Here is an 18,741-nt window from a genome sequence, read left to right on the forward strand (position 1 = left end):
GACGATCCGGTTATAATTGTTATTTTAAATATTAAGCTTTTTCATTTACATTGTAGTCTATGAGCACACAGATCAAGATTATTGAGGTAAATCTCTGATTGCGTCCTGCAGCTGTGTCCGTATCCCACATTAGAATCATACAGTATAAATAGTATATACATAACATAGACTAAACATAGTATAAAACATGGTTTCTACGCTTTTATTGTAATAAAACCATGGTTATTTTTTCAAGGGATAATGTGCCGCTATAGTTACATTAACAAGTTCATCTCATAAACCAGTGTATCATATTACATTTTCCATCTTATTACTCAGATATTTATATAAATAGACAGTAACGCTACGATCGACTTTACATTTTAAAATGTTGTGTATAAATAACAGATAGTCACATAGCGTCTTAACAACAGCCTCTAAATCAAACTTTTGAATCACGTCTCCTCTGAGGGCCCTCCCCCTAAACGTCTCTGATAATTGACGTGAGATGTGTCCAATCAACGCGTCCGTTTTGAAAATAGGCGGATTCGTTTATTGTATCGTAACAAGCTAGGCTGCAGCCACCCAGATTCAACTCCGTACAAACACACACGAGCGGCGCCTTGTTTTGGTCTCTTACGGCTTCGCTAGAAAGGAGAACCAAGTGACTTTTGGAGGAACTTTAAGCGCGAAGTATTAACCAGGTACGTTTCGGTTGTAAATAACGGCTGGATGTAGACTTCGCGCCGGTGCTTTGTTTAATTGCACTTTTGGGATTTTTGCAGACAGAGCTTTGATCTCCGGGGTAAATGGGGTCGTGCGCTGCTGACTGCGCTTGTTTTGATGCTGCTTTCCGATCTCCAGACGTAAAAAAGTAAACTTTTTGGTGCTTTCCGGTACTTGCGATTATCTTTTGAGGATGGCGGATGGATTATTTAAATTGAGTTATGTTACTGTAAAATGCTGCTGAAAACCTACGTGTACTGAAGGTCTCGATGAACTCCGGCTGTGCTAACGGGCTAATTGAACCTCCCGCCGGAGCAACAAAAAAACTTGTGAGAGGTGAAAATAAATGTATAATATTTTTATCCATTGAAATCTCGTTATCTAGTCGCATTTTTATTTATGCATAATGCTTTGACTTCTAACTCTGTGATATTTGTGTTGTTGTCAAGATGGCAAGCCCGACCTCGGAGCAAGGATGTTTTTCGGATGTGAAGAAGGTGGGTTATTTAAGGAAACCCAAAAGCATGCACAAAAGGTTTTTTGTGCTGAGGGCGACGAGCGCCTCCGGACCGTCCCGATTTGAGTACTACGAAAACGAGAAGAAATGGAGACACAAGTCCGGAGCTCCCAAAAGATCTATTCCCCTTGAAAGCTGCTTTAATATCAACAAAAGAGCGGATTCAAAAAACAAACATCTTGTGGCTCTTTACACCAAGGATGAATACTTTGCCATCGCGGCTGACAGCGAGACGGAGCAGGAATCGTGGTATCAAGCCCTAGTTGAGCTTCATAACAGAGGAAAGGTCCACGAAAGCGCCCCAGGCAGTGGAGCGGGTGAGGATAATTACGGCGAAACCACGCCGGGACCTGCTTTTAAAGAAGTTTGGCAGGTTATTTTGAAACCAAAGGGTCTGGGTCAAACGAAAAACTTGATTGGGGTTTACAGATTGTGCCTGACCAGTAAAACCATCATTTTTGTGAAGCTCAACTCCGACGCGGCCGCCGTGGTGCTGCAGTTAATGAACATCAGGAGATGTGGACACTCTGAAAATTTCTTTTTCATAGAAGTCGGGAGGTCTGCCGTGACCGGGCCCGGGGAGTTTTGGATGCAAGTGGACGACTCCGTCGTCGCTCAGAACATGCATGAGACTATATTAGAAGCCATGAAAGCCATGAGTGAGGAGTTCAGACCACGCAGCAAAAGTCAGTCGTCTTCCAACTGCTCAAACCCTATCTCGGTGCCTGTCAGGAGGCATCACCACAATAATCCACCCCCCAGCCAAGTTGGCCTAGGCAGGCGCTCACGGGCGGAGAGCGTGACAGCCATTTCTCCTGTAAGACCTGGTAAACACAGTCATTCTTTCAGAGTGAGAGCATCCAGCGATGGGGAAGGTACGATGTCGAGGCCAGCGTCCGTGGACGGGAGCCCCAGCAGCCCGATCACAACCCGACCACTGTCGCAGCGACACAAGGGGGATCCAGGCTTCACCCACCACTCAATCACAGCAGATCCATCCCCACGCCCACCTCGCGGTGCTCCCCTTCAGCTATCAGTCCAGTCAGCCTGTCTTCCAGCAGCACCAGCGGCCACGGGTCCACTTCTGAATGCCTCTTTCCACGCCGCTCCAGTGCCTCTATATCCGGATCCCCCAGTGATGGCGGTTTCATCTCCTCTGATGAATACGGATCCAGCCCATGTGATTTTCGCAGCTCTTTCCGCAGTGTCACGCCAGACTCGCTGGGCCTCACCCCGCCAGCCAGGGAGGAGGAGATAAACAACTATATCTGCATGGCCAAGCCTGGTTCGCTTCACGGTGCCGGGAGCCATTCACGGAGCCAATCCAGAGGGATGCCGACACCGGTGGAGGAGCCCGATTTGGAGAAATGTTTCCGGAAGAGAACGCATTCTTCCGGTGCGTCACCACCAACTCCATGCCATCAGAAAACTCCATCGCAGTCCTCAGTTGCATCGCTGGATGAATATACTGTAATGATGCCCACGCAGCCACGAAGCCGATCTGCATCATCGTCATCATCGACCTACAGGCATTCATTCATGCCCACACATTCATACCCGGAGGAAAGCTTAGATACGTCAAGAACAAATGAAAACACTGGATCAGATCACAAAGATGATGGATACATGCCCATGCTGCCCGGCGTGGTGCCTGCAACCCCAACAGCAAAGAATGGTGACTACATGCCCATGAGTCCAAAAAGCGTGTCTGCACCTCAACAGATTATCAACCCCCGGCAACACTCGCATGTCGACTCCAATGGTTACATGATGATGTCACCAAGTGGCAGCTGCTCTCCAGATGCCAGCACAAACTATGGCAAGATGTGGACTAATGGTGTCAACCCGAAGCACTCCGTAGAAAGCATGGAAGGAAAAGTGTCATCTTGTGGAGACTACATGAATATGTCACCAGCCAGCTGTTCTACCACCAGTACACCACCCGACTCCTTTTTCAACCCTGCGGAGGATCCACCCAGGCCTTCGTATGCTTACTTCTCCTTGCCCCGCTCCTTCAAACATGCCAACAGGAAACAGGACCAGAGCCCTCTTCGGATGTCACTAGGCTCTAGTCGTTTGGCTTACGCCGACTCCTCTTCATCATCCACCAGCAGCGACAGCTTGGGCGGTCAAGGCAACTCTCAACAGTCAGCTGTCAGACCCAAAAGGTCAGAGGGCAACGTTAGGCTGACACGTCCAACAAGGCTTTCGCTGGATGCGTGCAAAGCAAGCACGCTTCCACGAACACGTGAGAGTCCCTACCCCCCAGAACCCAAAAGCCCCGGCGAGTATGTCAACATTGAGTTCAAAGATAAGGCATTTTCAGCCAGTTTAGTCTCGCTCTTTCCACCTGTGTTTACAGGAAGCGATGCTGAGGCCCCATCAGACCTTTCATCATCTGAGTACATGAACATGCAGCTGGGGTCCCAGAACAAGCGATTAAGCCCAGAAATGCATATTTCCACTTCCAGTTCGGACTATGCCATCATCACCCCATCAAACTCTGTGTCCTCTCATCCTCTGCCCTGCGAGAACATATGTGAACGTGACTATATCAGCATGCAGTTGGCATCGGCCCGGGCTAGATATCCCGATACACAAATGATGCTGATGACAGAGTCCTTTTCAAATGCTGAAGCCCCTCCCTGTTCTGTATCGCCCAATCACGACATCTCATCGTTAAGCAACGGCCCTTTACCTGTGCTTAGTGCATTCACAAGGGTCAACTCCTCCTCTGGACGGAACCAGTGCGCTAAGGTCATCCGGGCTGACCCGCAAGGAAGGCGGAGGCACAGCTCGGAGACTTTTGCCTCCACGACGACCATAGGGTCGGCCGATACATCGGCGACCAGTCAGTCAGGTGACGTAAAGCGCCACAGCTCTGCCTCTTTTGAGAATGTGTGGTTGAAACCAGTTGAGGCTGTAGCCCCTGCTTCTCCGACTGCAGTAACCAATGCACGAAGGGAAACCTCTTCAGTTCCCACGGTAACAAGTCGTGACCAGAACGGCCTGAACTACATCGATCTGGATCTTGTGCAGAATGGGGAGCAGCATGTTCCAGACTGGAATGCGTTTCAGCCTCGGCCAGTTGAATTGGGAGCTGTGGAAGATATAGAAGAGCTCAGCGCCTACGCCAGTATAAACTTCAAGAAATCGGATGAGACCAGAGGGAATCTCGCAAACAGAGAAGGTAAGACCGAGTGTGTGATTACAGAAAAATGGCTAATAAGAGAGCATCTGATAAAGTCTGTGATTCGTGTCTTGAGGATACGTGTTGGCAAAATTTCCCTTTTGTCTGCCTTCCTGCCTGGAACATTTAATAGGTGATATGCGTATCATATGATTATGTAAAAAACAGCCCCCATTCATCTGTGCAGGTTGAGTCTTTTATGGAAAATCCCTGTTTGTAATCTTAGGAGAGGGATGAGGGGGGTCAGATTTCCTCACACTGATGACTGGGCCTCTTCAGGGTGAGAAATGGACATATTTGTGAATGAAGGCAGAAAGGGTTTGCATGTCTACGCTTGTTCTCCATCCTACAAAAGAATAAAGCACACATGTGTGTTTGTGAGTCACCGAGGGGTTTGCGTACAGGTTGTCTTACTTTGCACGGGCGCTCTTTTGAATGGAAGTTTATTTAGCGTGTGACTCAGCTCTACAGGGATGTCTTTGATATTAATCAGCGCTGGAAGAAATCTGCAACCGTGTGGAAAGAGCTGCCACTACTGCACGTTTTCCCCTTTGCTGAAGAGACGGTCTTTTATGCCAACCTGATTCAGTTTCATTGTTGCTTTGGTTTATTTATTTGCCCTTCAGTGAGTGTAGCTTTTCCACCCGGAGACTTCATTTTTTCAAAACATGATGATTTTCCTCATGATATAGGGTCGTAGCAAAGCAGCGTAGATGTCACATGATGCATCTGAACTCCTTGCCCCAACGATGATCATGCTGTGAAGCACAGGGATTAGACTACTATTCATCTATATTTGTTTTGAAATTCGAACAGAGTGGAATTGTGGTATTCAGGGTAAAATCAAGCACGTTTGATAGAAAACAGGAAGTGTCTTCGATTTTTATAAGTAATGTGACGGATTCACCCAAAGTTGTACTTTCATCATTTATTCACCCTTTATGTCATTCCAAACCTGTACGAACCTGCCGTTCGTCTGCAGAACTCAAAAGAAGATATTTAGAAGAAAGTTGGTAAACTAACAGCATTGACCCTCATTGACGTCCATTGCACGAAAACAAAACCAGAGAGACATTTCTCAAAAAACATCTTTTTCGTGTTCCACAGAAAAAGAGTCATACGTTTTGAATACATGTGCTCGTATCCATCCAGTCTGTTTCTGTGTGCTTGCTTGACTTGTTCGCTTTCTGTTTGTCTGTTTTGAGCTTTGCTTGAGATATTTGAGGGGGGTAGAGGGAATACAGGGTCCTCAGTGTTGCGTAACCAATGTTTTCTGACTCTGGGAGGCCTTATGCGCGTCTGTTTGTGTGTTTCTTAGCAAAAACCCCAAAGTCCCCCCAGAAAAAAAGCTGCTATGACTTGGCTTTGATAAGTGTATGTGACGTCATAAAATGCGGGAAAATTGGAAAACCTGTTGCCCTGTTTTTGCTTTTTTCAATCTGTATGTTTGATTGCATGTGTTTGTCAGTTTTGACCAGGTGCCCGCCTAAAGCTGCCATTTCCAATTTCATCTGTCTCCTCTGACACATGTTCTGCCCGTCGCATGCTCCTGTGTGGCTCTATGCCAGTGCCATCCATCACTATGGTAACACTGGTGCCGCAGTGCTTTTTTTCCTGGTGTCACAGTGGATTAAGGGGCCACAGGCTGAGACGCCGGGGGCTTCACAGAGCCGCATTACCATTGGGCAGTGGTGGGGTGGGGCGGGGTGACAGAGTTCTTTGGTGGGTTTGGTCAGAGTGAGACGATTAGAAGCCCTGCCCACCTCAGGCCACCGTGATGGGGTCACCCTGCAGAGTGCCTTCTTGTCCTCATTTCCCTCTCCCTCTCCCTCTCTCTCTCTCTTGCTCTCTCGTTCTCCATTTCATCCACTTTTTTTTCGTCTACCTAGGTTTCATTCATCCTTTGTTTGAGATTTGAAGTGCAGTGGATGGTGGGCCAGCATGATTGGTTAGGGGTGGGGCTTAGGGATCAGATCATGGTGGAGTTATGAGTATTAGATGTAGACTTAAGGAATCTTTTCAGGTTGGAGTCATGCATTGATGCATTGCATTGATGATTATTTGTTTTCTATGAATAATGTTGTTTAAAGCAAACAAATAATCTGAATCAATCCGCAATCAATAATGTCTTGGATTAAAAATGATCAAAAATTTACATTTGTATAATTTGTATAAAAACGAATTATACATTTTACTGGATATTCTATTTTCACATCATTCGTAAAAAAAAGAATATGAAAGGATCTGCAATATTTTCACAACTAAAGTACCAATAGTTTTTTGAGGTTTGTACTCTATATTGTCACTATTAGCAAGACCAATTCATTGACTGAATAGAAAGTCCTATAATTTGACAAAGTAAGTTGAAATGCTATCAAAGCCACAGGAAGTAGAATCATAAACAATGGCTAAACTAGAGACTACTGTCAAGGTCATCAGTAGAAAGATGAGAGGTTGGCAGGTCCGCTGCTCTGTTCTTTGATGGGGTCCTTGGAATGCATGTGAACGGGGAAATGAGAGGTGTGCGAGTTCGTGTTCGTGTGTGTGTGTATGCGCGTGAGTCGCTCCAGGGTTGGAATGTAACAGCAGCCTTTGTGGCTGTTTTACAGAGCGGCTTGTTAAAGTAAGACAGGCAGAGATATGGTGAGATGGAGGGGAAGTCGGGAGAGGTAGGAAGGGGCACACAGCAGGAGAAAGAGAGAAATAAGTAGGTTTAAGGGATTAAATGATCAAGGCTGTGTAAGACGAACTTTAAGTTTCGGTCTTAAAATTGTAGGTCTTCAGTAAGTGTTTTGCATGTAGGGACACCATCGTCTTTAGAGAACATTTTTCAAGTAGTATTATTGGGATGCAATGTCAAAAATTAGCGGGGTCTTTGTACGAAGACACCACAGAAAGTGAAAAATATGCATTCCATAGAAATGTGAAGAGTGATTAGCATTTCAGTTTTTATTCTGCTCTATTTAAACCAGATGACTGGTACCCTACTACTATATATGACTTTCTGTGAAACGCAAATCAATCCAAAACAGTTTTTTTTCCTACAGACATAGATAAAACGGATCATTTACGCACCATATTTGATACATAAGATTTAAGAGATGCCTTTTGCTTTCATTATTCACTCAGTTCATTTACTCTTTTCTTGAGTATTTAAATCTTTTTCTTTTGTGTTTTACAGAAGTCAAGCTGGTTTTTCAATGGTGCGGTAAAGGAACTGGCCTTTCAATTATAGTTTTTGATGTGAAAAGAGAACGACAAAGTTAAAATCGGAAGATATTTAAAGGTCCTGTTTAAACTTTAGCGGCATCTAGCTGCGAGTTTGTGAATTGCAACCAACGGCTCACTCCACGGCTCCCATTTGAAGCAATACGGTGGCTGACACAGAGCTAACATGTTGTCATGGCTAACAAGTACATAACGTATTTACGAAATGCGCTCTGTAGACCGGCTTGTCCGTTTAGGGCTACTGTAGAAACAACATGCCGAATTCCATGTTAGGGGCCCCCCGGTATACTCTAGATAGAAAAAGCTTGTTCTAAGGTAACATTATGTGAGGTCTTTATACACTTCCGAAGACATAGTTGGGTATAGTATATTGCATTTCTGTCAATAGATCTTTTGCACTGATCCTTGCAGAATAGAAAATTGCACATTGGATATTTTAAAGAACTTTGAGAAACTTTTCCCGCTTTATGAAGTCAAATTAGATCCTGATAATCCACATGAATATTTCCATAAATGATTAACTGTGTGGCTGTTTTATCGTTTCCACAACAAAGCTTTGCCCAGTGCCTCATCCGTCCCAAGATAGAACCCTGTGGTCTTTCACGTTGTTCTTCAAAGCACCTCAGAGTTTGTCAGAAATTTCACACGGAGTACTCGCGCCGCTAATGTGTTGCTGTCTATTTCGGGTGAGGGTCTGAACGGAAGGATGTGGTGATGAGCTTGGCCAGGTATCAGTGTTCCTGCTCTCACCATGAGACTTGGCATCAAACCGGTGGACGTAAGCCATGAGCTAGTTATATTCAGCCGAGAATGATCCCTGCTGGTATTCCGCCACTGCTTGACAGGCATTTGAACTGACTGTATGGCCCAAACGATGTGTTGGGTGCATGAAAACAAAGTGTTTTGCATACTCTGCCTGTGGCAGGTGACCAAAGCGGTCACCCTTCAGAATGGTATGGACTCCTGGATGGGACGTGGTGGTCTTTTTAAAGGGATCACAATGTCTGGCTGGACCAGAGAGGGTATAATGGAACATGTTCTATCAATAGTTTTAATGTGGCAGGCTTTGTTCTTTGACAGCACTGGATGTCTGTGGTCTTGGCGTGCCGTCCGTGTGTCGACACTGGCAAGAAGGGGATGTGTATGTGTGCTTTTGAGAAGTGATGTGCAGGAGTTTCGAGCTGCATTTTTATTTTATTTAAATATGAACAAAATTTCACTTGAGATGTGTTCTCATGTTGCCATTTATCCACCCGTAGGCCCTTTATCCACCGAGTCGCTTTACGCGGCTAAAAACGACAGGAGCTCAGCTATAACGCCGGCTGCAGCCGCAACGGTCTCCCTAGAGTTGAGCATTTTCTCTTGAGCATGCTCAACTCTGGGCACCGGGTCGAACGCCGGCGCTGATCGTGGGAAAAACACATAGCACCAGCGCTGAGTACGAAAACAAAACGCCAGCTGCTCGCATTTTCAAAAAACGGTGCGTTTCCAGAAACGCCTTGGTGGACACAGACCCTTAGACCCTATCTACACTAATGAGTTGTCTTTTGAATAGAATCGCGGGGCACTTGTGGCGCAACGTTCTCTTCAGCCTCATGGTTCAAATACAGACGCGTGGCAAGCACGCTGAAATATAGAGCGCACAGTCGAGATGGGAATGAGGTCCAGCGCACTCTCTTCACTTACAGGCAGTCACCACGAGAGCAAGCTTCCGTCCCATGCACTTTTGGAGAAAGCCGGGTCGCATCAAACTACTCATTCCCATAATTAATCGCAGTCTTTGTGGTAAGAAAACCGCGTTTTATCACATCAATATTAAATGCAGTTAATCGTTCAGCCCTACATTGAAACGATGTTTTTGTCAATGAAAACCGAGCTTTTCGAAAACGCACTCGAAAGCGGATACATTTGAAAACACAGTATTTGCGTGGTAGTGTGGTTGAGGAAAATGGAGGGGTTTAAAAACGCTGACGCATTTTTTTGTCATGTGACGCAGTAGTTACGGCTGCTCTCCTGTTTGATAGCATTGTTTGATTTTGCATCCTCAAGATAGCATTTTAGCAATGACAAAACGCGGGGATATAAATTGATTTTATTGTAATCCGTCAAAATGATGGACGGCCTTCAGATTTTTCGGTCACTGGTAAAAAAAATCGGTCAATGGCGGAGAATTTTCGTTTAACGCGACCTCTGGTGCGGAGTGTTTCTTTGTTGGATCAGTGTGTGTATGTGTGTCAGAGAGAAGCAGTTCTGTTTTCCTGCTCTGCCCTGCTCCGTTGGTCTGGACGAGTTCCTCATGGCCCAGTTGGATCTGTTATGTTCTTGTCCTTACTTCACCCCAGCCACACGCACACACTCTCTTTCTGTCCTCTCTCTCTTTATTTCTCACTCTCTGGTCAGGGTTGGGGCAAGGCCAACGCAAGGACAGCGAGTTCAGAAAGATATTACTGTAAAAGACATCAACGTGTGTCTGTGTGTACGTTTGTTTTAGGTAACGTGTGCATTTACGGCCTTAAGTTCTTTTTTACGATGTTGTGTTTGCTTTTAGAGGATGGCCGCAAATCTTATGCTTTTTGAAGTTTGTTCTTCCTCCCGCAACAACGGAGCAGCCGATTGCGTCCAAACAAAAGCGCGGCGAACTCACTGAATTTGTTTTCACCTTCCTCACCGTTCGCATATAGGTTGTCAGTTTCTGAGTTCTTGAGACTTTTTGGTGTGTTTTTGTATGTGTGTGTGCCCTTGTCGCTGAGGTCAATGCGTCAGTGGAAAGTTTCATAGGAGTTCGCTCAGGCATGCCTGAGCCTCAAGCGGCTGCCTGTTATTTTCTTTTGCCTACTCTCTGTAACAGTTTCAATGTTCCTTTCCATATAGTCTTGTTTTGTTGTCGTACCCCTTTTGTTCAGAGCACATCACGTGTGCTTGTTTGTGTGTTAGTGATTTCACTTGATCATCATGGAAGGCATGGTAATCTATAGAGAGGTCATGGATTCAGAGGTGAAGTTTTTCTTTTGTCTTTTTGTAACTTGTTTTTATTCTCTCTTGAAGTGTCCCGGTATTAGCATTTAAAATGACGTTTCGTTAACATTCAATGTCAACTGTACCAGATTTTGTGTTTTGAGGATACCGTGGTACAGGGCTGATACAAAATCTAATTTTCAATACGCGGTTATCGTAGCCATACGAATTCATAATAACGATATTATTGCAGTATGTATTTCGAAATTAAATAAATGATGCTTTCAGTCAAATTCGTAACTATTGTTAAAGCTAAATTGTATGATTTTTAACAAATGTATATATTATATGTGTTAACACAATATTAAAGGGTAAGTTCATCCCAAAATTCTAATGTTTTTTTTGTTTATACTCGCCCACATGTTGTTAAGCATGTTTTGAGACATCGATAAATTGGTTCATCCGCTCAAAGTGGCTAAATAGTATTTTTTTGAAGCGTGAATATTTGGTGCGCATTCACGAGAGCACTTTTCCAGGTTGGGCAAAAAAGTGCAAGTCTTCCTCAATATCGAAATCATAACGTCATTTTATGAAGATCACCTTATAATTAGCGTGCGACGTCTTGTAAACACAGAGTTGCGCTTCCGGGTTGTCAGTCAGAAACCCGGCGTCTATCCCCATCGAAAGTGCATGCTTCAATGTTTCTCTTGAACGTGCACCGTAGACTGACAAGACAGAGGAGAATATATCGATTAAAGTCGTTATTTTGGTTTGTTTTACCCACATAAATAATTCTTGTCGCTTCAAACAAATTCAATTGAGCCACTATGAGCAGATGGACCAGTTTAACAATGTCTTTAGTACTTTTCTGGACCTTGACAACAACTATAACCATTTTGTCCATGAGGAGTCTTGGATATCTCTTGGATGTCACCTATATTATGGTATTCGGTATATTATGATTCGTACTGTGAAACAGATTTTTGGTAAAATTGCTATACCACTACCATCTGAATGCTACAACTGCATTAACACTGGTTACCATCCTTGATGGTTTCAAGATACTTCAAAGCACACACCCTTTGTGTCCAAAATAATGAGAAGCGTGAGTCATATCTATCTTTCTCAACTTTCCGAACAAGAGAGCGATCGTCAGGCGTGTGAAACGGGTCACTGTAAACCTTCGCCGATAAGTTCTTTGAAAATGGAACAGGTACAGGTAGGGAGTCGTACGCAGAGTGCGTTTCCACCTGCATCCATATCAGGGAGAGCAACTACCGACAGCCATCTTGGGCTGAAGGAAAATGTACTTTGAGTCGGAGTTCCTCACGGTTTGCAGCTCCTAGGATGAGCACAGCGGCGAGAGGAGGGGAAAACCAGTGTGTGTGTGCCTCAACTTGCTGAAGTAGGCAAAACATCTGGTGTGTGTGTGGGAGATGGAAGTTTTTCCTTTGCTAAAGGGAATGGTATTTGGCACACGCTGTCTCTTCCACATCACACACACACGCGGAGCTGATATAGATGCTTTGTTTTTTTCTCCGGCCTCCACAACGGACCGCGCCATTGTTCGCCCGTCACAAACACCAACGTTTAATCCCTGTTAGTGTTTTGTCCCCGAGATGTTTTGAAGAAGGCCTGTTTGGGGTCATTCATTTTGGTTTTGCCGACTATTGTTTTTCCATATTTTGTTCGATAGTCAAGCGACGTCTGAATTCTGCATTGGTGTGTTACTTTGTGTTGTGTTGTGGAAACCTCTGATGTGGCCGTGCGTGCGTGTGTGTGTGTGTGTGTGTGTGTGTGTGTGTGGTTTCTCTTCCAGAACTGTGAGAATGTGAGGTAGTCAAGAAGGTCTTAGTCATCATTTGTGTGTGTGTGTGTGTGTGTGTTGTGTGTAACTGGTTTAAAGTCATTCTGTGAATTCTGTCATCATTTACTCTCCCTCAGGTTGTTTCAAACTTTTGTAAATGTATTTGTTCCAATGAACACGGAGAAAGATATTTGGAGGAGTGTTAGCAACTTTCAGGTCTGGGACATCATCCACTACCATAGTAGGGAAAAAAAAGAGATATTTTGAAGAATTTAGGACTGAGTTCTCGGGCACCTTTGATTACCATTTAATTATTTCTACTATGGTAGTCAATGATGTCCGGGAACGGAAAATTACTATCATTCTTCCAAATAGCTTTCTATGTGCTCATTTGAACAAATACATTCATACAAGTTTGAAACACCCTGAGGGTGATTAAATGACAGAATTCACAGAATCAGTTTAACCAGTTACACACACACACACAGAATGATGACTAGGACCTTCCCGACTCAGTCACATTCGAACAAAGTAATTTTTAAGGGTATGAAATAACATGAGCGTGAGTAAATGATGACCAAATTTTCATTTTTGGAGGAACTATCCCTTTAATAGTGTATTGATTCAAGAGAGGAAGTTTGTCAGTGAGGTTTATTGTGTTGGTAAGCCTCTCTTGCTTCAGAAGTACGGGATTGAATTCGTGTGTGTGTGTTTGGCACAAGCGCTAAATGTTCTCTGTGAATACGACCTGTGTTCTGACGTCAGTGGAGCCCAATCACAGCGCTCACTTCGGCACACATCTGTAATCGTATCCCCTACAGCGCGTGGGGATGGATGTGTGTAGAAGTTCCAATGGGCTAAATATGTCCCCACTCTCCCAGGTCCTGGCACAACATGCCTGTGTGTGCGCGCATGTTACACGGCTCCCCGGCTGAATGACGTTAGCTCTGTGAGCCGGTCGTAGCGCCACTCCTCACCCCGCACCCTTATAAGGTTCTCTGTGGAGTAAAGCTTTGAGTCCCTGCAGCCGCAGCAGAAATCCACACTGTCCTGTGAGAGCGTGTGTGTGAAATGAATACTGTTATGCGTCTGTACATACATGATTCTTAATCTTTATGTATTAACATGAGTGTTACATGTACAATGTTTATGAGTGCGTCTATTTACAGGCGCCGACCCATCCACCCCAAGATGAAACTAGATATATGACATACTATTAGTTTTTAGTCTGTGCTTAGTCACGGAAAGCCTGCAATGCAATAAATGTCCCTTAAAACATCTTGGCAACCGTATAGCACACCCTAGCAACCGTTGTGGCATCAAGTTTTGCATGGGGAAGCATTTGTAGGATAATTCATTCACTTATTCATTTACTCATATATTCGCTTAGTTCATTGAAGGTTCATATTTGAATGACCGTATGTATTTTGGTAGTTATGCTTGACACCTCAGGAATGTTGCTGTGCAGTCGGTCCATCGTGACATATCTACAAGAATTCTGGTAATGTAAAATACTATGGTAGCTCCGCCCCTCATTCCGGGACGTTGTGACTTCCGGGAGCAGTATTTTTGACTGCTTTTTCCCCCACGCTATGTGTTTGCACAGTCCGGGCAGCTTATAATTTCATTCTCTGCAATTTTCTGCATCTCTCTGGTTTTCTGAGAAAAGAGGCCCTAAAAATGGCCGCTTGTAAAGACTTGGGGGGGCTGCCGAGAAGATGTGAGGGGGCTTTCATGTTCTCGCCAGTGCTCCGTCAGACCCGCGGCTCTATGCTCCACTGCTGCACAGTGCTGTATTTATAGCTGAGGTTTCTATCTAGCCACCGACTTCTTCAGCTCAGGCCTGGTCCTTCCTTCCCGTAGATATAAGCTGAGGTCTTGGCTCTCTTCTCAGCTCCATCGGTGGGCCTTGTGTCATTTTATGTACACACACAACATTGTTATATATAAAAAAAGTGTATTGTTGTACCCTAGAAAATCCAATGACAGATCAGATGCTGTGAATTGAGCCGTGTCATTTGCATACCTGTCTAGTGTCTACATAAGAACTATGTTAGGGAGTGTCTTAAAATGATCGCACCTCGACTGACTGTTTTGCATAACTTTCATGGGAAGCGACTTCATTTTTGGCTGATTGGCATTGGCTCGTTTATTGAAATTTAAAAAATGTGATGAGTTGTTTTTATACATGTATAGCGATTATAATGTATGCCATCTCGGGTAAAATTGCAATGCATTCTGGGATTGTTATGGTATAGTTTTTAATAGTAGCTGTGTCTGTTGGGGATATCTTAAAATGTGTATTAAAACAGGCAATGGAAAGGCAGTCAAGACTTGATATAAAAGGTTCGGAAACGTAAGTTAGGAGTATTTGTATTTGTTTTGAATGTCGAAAAACAAATCGGCTAAGTCGTTCCATGTTGCAGTGGCTTGCGCTCTTTCACTATTCACATTATAATGACCAAATCCACGACAGATTCAAGTTAATAGTCTGGAAACAAAATCAAACCAGACTAAACAAATAAGCTCACCTTTAGTCGAGGTTGTGTATTTATGGGGTCATGATTGACAAATAATGTCGGGCAGTGGTTTATTTTAGGCCGGGTAACACACATTTATAATAAACATCTATTGAACATTAAAGGCTTCAAAAAGAGTGACCCACAAGTTGCATTTTGCGTCTGAAGTGAAGTCATGAGTATATCGGTAACATTTTATGCGTGATTGTGAACAGGTGCGTGTGTAAATGATCTCCGTCTATGTTCTGATCTTTTAATCGCAGCCGTGGTGAGTGTTATATAATGAAAACAGCTTGTAGTTGTTTGTGTGCGTCTGAGAGGATTAGAGGTGCAATTTGGACGCCAAGAGTTGGCAACTCTGCTTCTGGGTGAAACGCACACACGCTTGTAAGTGAATAGATGGCGAGAGACCAGAAGCGGTGGATGGGATAGTCTGCAGGTTACGTCGACTCTCTATGATGTCATAACACTTGGCTCCTCTCTGCGTATTCAAATCTGTGTTTTGCATTTCCTTAGAAACGACGATGCTTGTTTATCTACTGTTAGCAAGGTCAGAGCAAAACGTCTGGATTTGTTTGTTTCGCGCATGACGCGGAGATGTAGATGCATGTTTCTTAAAAAGCAGATTTTTTTTACTCCAAATAATGTTTATGTTTGTCTTTTTTGTGCGCGCACTGTTTTATCAACTAACCTTTGCTTCTCTTTCCGTCTTTTTTCTAGAATGAAGCCACAGCATTGAAATCTCTCGCCGTGTACCACAAGCCGGACCTCAGAAACCGGACCTCAAGAAACTCACTACACTAACCTGATCACGGACCATACCATCACACGGACACTAACAGAACCATAAGGACAGACCTCACAATATGGACCTCAACCTTGCTGGATTCCACTAACCATAGGCCTCACGCAACCCGGATCCCTCAAAACCGAACTGTCACTGTGCATACTTCTCAAGACGTAACCTGTACTTGGGTATCACTCTCCAAACAGTAGCTTTTAAGGACTAGGTACAAAACGGCTGTTGAAATAAAACCATTATAAATGGTACTACAGCATCTTGCAGCTTTGAGGTAGAGACGATGGTGCTGCACTAACAATTTTGAAACAATGAATATGTAAACGGTGGTACATTATTAGTCAAATGTATGTTTTTTTGGTACACGGATGCTCACCGGAGCAACCATATGGGTACGGCAGTGTAACTATGAACAGTGTTTATTGTACCAGACGCTACATCACATACAGATGGTATTACATACGACTGTCAATTGACGTTTATACACACAGTGCGGACGACCTCAAGCACCCGGACTTGACCTCAGGACGATATGAAAGAGTTTACACACACACAATGTGTTTCAGCACTGTGAGCCATGACCGACCTCATGCTGTCAAACACACACTGTGATGTTAAACCTTTATGAATTCATGTTTCATATCCTACGCTCACGTTACATTTTATCAGTCGTATCATATATAGATTCAACAAAGTGGGTACTGAATTGCTTTGTGTTTTTTTACTGGTACAGGTTTGGCTTCTAGATCGAACGTTGGTACTTTTTTGCAGATTCATGATGTGGCGAACTTTCTTTATTCAGTTGCGCTAGGATCTGTACATATGAGGCCTTACAGCCCTGCTTGGGCAAAATAAAGAGCTTATTTAAGTAGTTGGGTTCATGGGTGTGTAAATCCCATGAATGAACTAACGTTACTGATAAAAGTCTATCAGCATTAGTGGGTCAAACTCGGTAACGGTTCAGCGGGTTGCGGCAAAACTCTAAACCTCAATGGAGTACGAGTTACTTTTACAAACAGCGGTACTGGTTCTTTTTTTTAGTTTCCTGCTGTTCGGTTTTGGATGCCAGTAAGAAGTTATTTTTTTGAGACTGTTTTATTTTATTACAGTTACTTCCTATGTTTATATTTTGCTTAAAATAACTCATGTTGTGGCGTTGCTAAGGTCACAGCAACATCTTTAAAAAGGAAAAAACTGCTGCTGAAATGAAAACAATGAACAATCTGTAAATTATTGAATATAGAAATGTTGTTCTTGGTTCTCTTTTAAGAGTTGAAGTATTTAACATTTCATGGTTGGCGTTCTATTTTTTTGGACACATCTTTTATAAAATGTGTCTACTGCTTTTAAGGTCTTTTTTTGTGGGGAATATTTGCTTTATGGTAAAATGTGTAGTCCAACTTTTTGAGAGAATGTTACAGTTCTATAGAGTTTCCTTATTTTTTGTAAAAAATGATGATGTATTATGCACATCAGGGACTCCTCGATCAAATTCCCCCTCCCCTCCATGTTCAAATGGAATCATTTTTGGGAGCCTTTAATACTTGTGTTCCCTTAACCTTTATTGGCTGTTACAGTCCTGTAATCCAATAGGCTCCTTTAAAGTCAATGATTAGATTGCAGTTGTCAGTTAAACACCCTGCGGTTGTGTTGATGTTCCAGTTTGTGAGATATCACTTTGGCGACCATTATGTGGCCAGACTTTTAACATCTCAACCAAATTTGTTCTTCCATGTATATAATTCTTTGTATAAAGATATTTCCTTATTAATGATGATTGGTATTAGACAGACCAGGGATATTAGGTGTTTATGAATGCTTAAAGCAAGGTGATTGGTCGCTTCAAGTAAATTGAAGCAGTGTAATGATATGAGTGTATGTACAGATGAATGGATTTATGCACAAAAACGTTTGTTTTACGAATGAAATTTCCAGCAGTAAATTGACTCCCGTTTAGAGGATTGGTATCTTCTGGAATATTAATGTTTAATAAAGTAGAAGCGCTTATCTTTTCAGAAGATCCTGTCTGATGTGTCTTTTATGAATGAGTGAGGGTGTGCAAGATGAGACAAAGGTTGTGTTTACTATACCTTCTCAATACACATTTATATTCTTATTGTGCATATTAAAATATACATTTAATTAAGTATTGCAGTAATGTGATAGGATGCAGTCACCGATTCTTACTTTCCAACCTACTGTTTCAGAATCAAACTGATCATGGTGATCAGAGTTATTACAGTTTTGATTTTAGTTTGATTTTAAATTAGCTTTTATTTTTGTGTTTAAGTTTTAGCGATTTTGGTGTATGCTTTTATCATTTTATAATGTATTGCTTAATTTTTTTTGTGTTGCTACACAAGATGAATATTTTTATTTGAGTTTATTATTATAATTTTAAGTTTACTTTGTTTAAACTTGGTTTATTTTTAGGCAGCATTTCAAGTTTTTCTTCGTTTTTACAAAACTTTTTAGATCAGTATTTTATAAAATATAAAATGTTTTTAAACTTTTAATTTTGGTAAACTAAATAACTTAAGTTCTTGTTTTTCTTACAATATTTCAAGCATTTTGGTAGCTTACCTACACTGTAAAGAAAACATTTGTCATTCTACAGATTTGTACTATTTTTGAAAAATATGGTTAAAAGAAGTCAAATTACAGAAGAAAACATGAAGAACAATTTTACGTGAATGTTTTTTTTTACGTGTAAATGTTATTTACAGTATTTCACGCCAGCACCAGAAAATGTTTATTGCAGAATAATGTATTTGGAAACCTAATTTTTGCATACTGTCTCTTAGAAATGCACTTATTCAGAGGTAGAGCTTATATTTCAGCATAGTTTGATAGCCCTCCTTGTTTATCTTTCTTATGTAGTCACTCCTTTACTCCTGTAAGGCATTTATTTCTGAAAAAGTCAGGTATTAAACAGGAGATTGTTAATACATCTTGAATTACAGCACGTAGACCGGGCTCTGGAGACCAGCAACATATGGAAAGTCTTTCAGATTGTGGAGA

General features: G+C 42.7%; 1 protein-coding gene across 1 annotated transcript; it reads left to right on the forward strand.

The window, feature by feature from the left end:
- The first annotated feature begins 459 nt into the window (after positions 1–459).
- On the forward strand, positions 460–17,734 carry irs1 (insulin receptor substrate 1). The gene is given in 4 exon segments (XM_056757070.1): positions 460–1,041; positions 1,155–2,193; positions 2,196–4,412; positions 15,642–17,734. Coding segments are annotated over 3 exon segments (3,261 nt in total). The 5' UTR covers positions 460–1,041; the 3' UTR covers positions 15,647–17,734.
- The last annotated feature ends 1,007 nt before the right edge of the window (positions 17,735–18,741 follow it).

This window comes from Triplophysa dalaica, chromosome 9 (genome assembly GCF_015846415.1).
Source record: "Triplophysa dalaica isolate WHDGS20190420 chromosome 9, ASM1584641v1, whole genome shotgun sequence".
Lineage (NCBI taxonomy): Eukaryota > Metazoa > Chordata > Actinopteri > Cypriniformes > Nemacheilidae > Triplophysa > Triplophysa dalaica.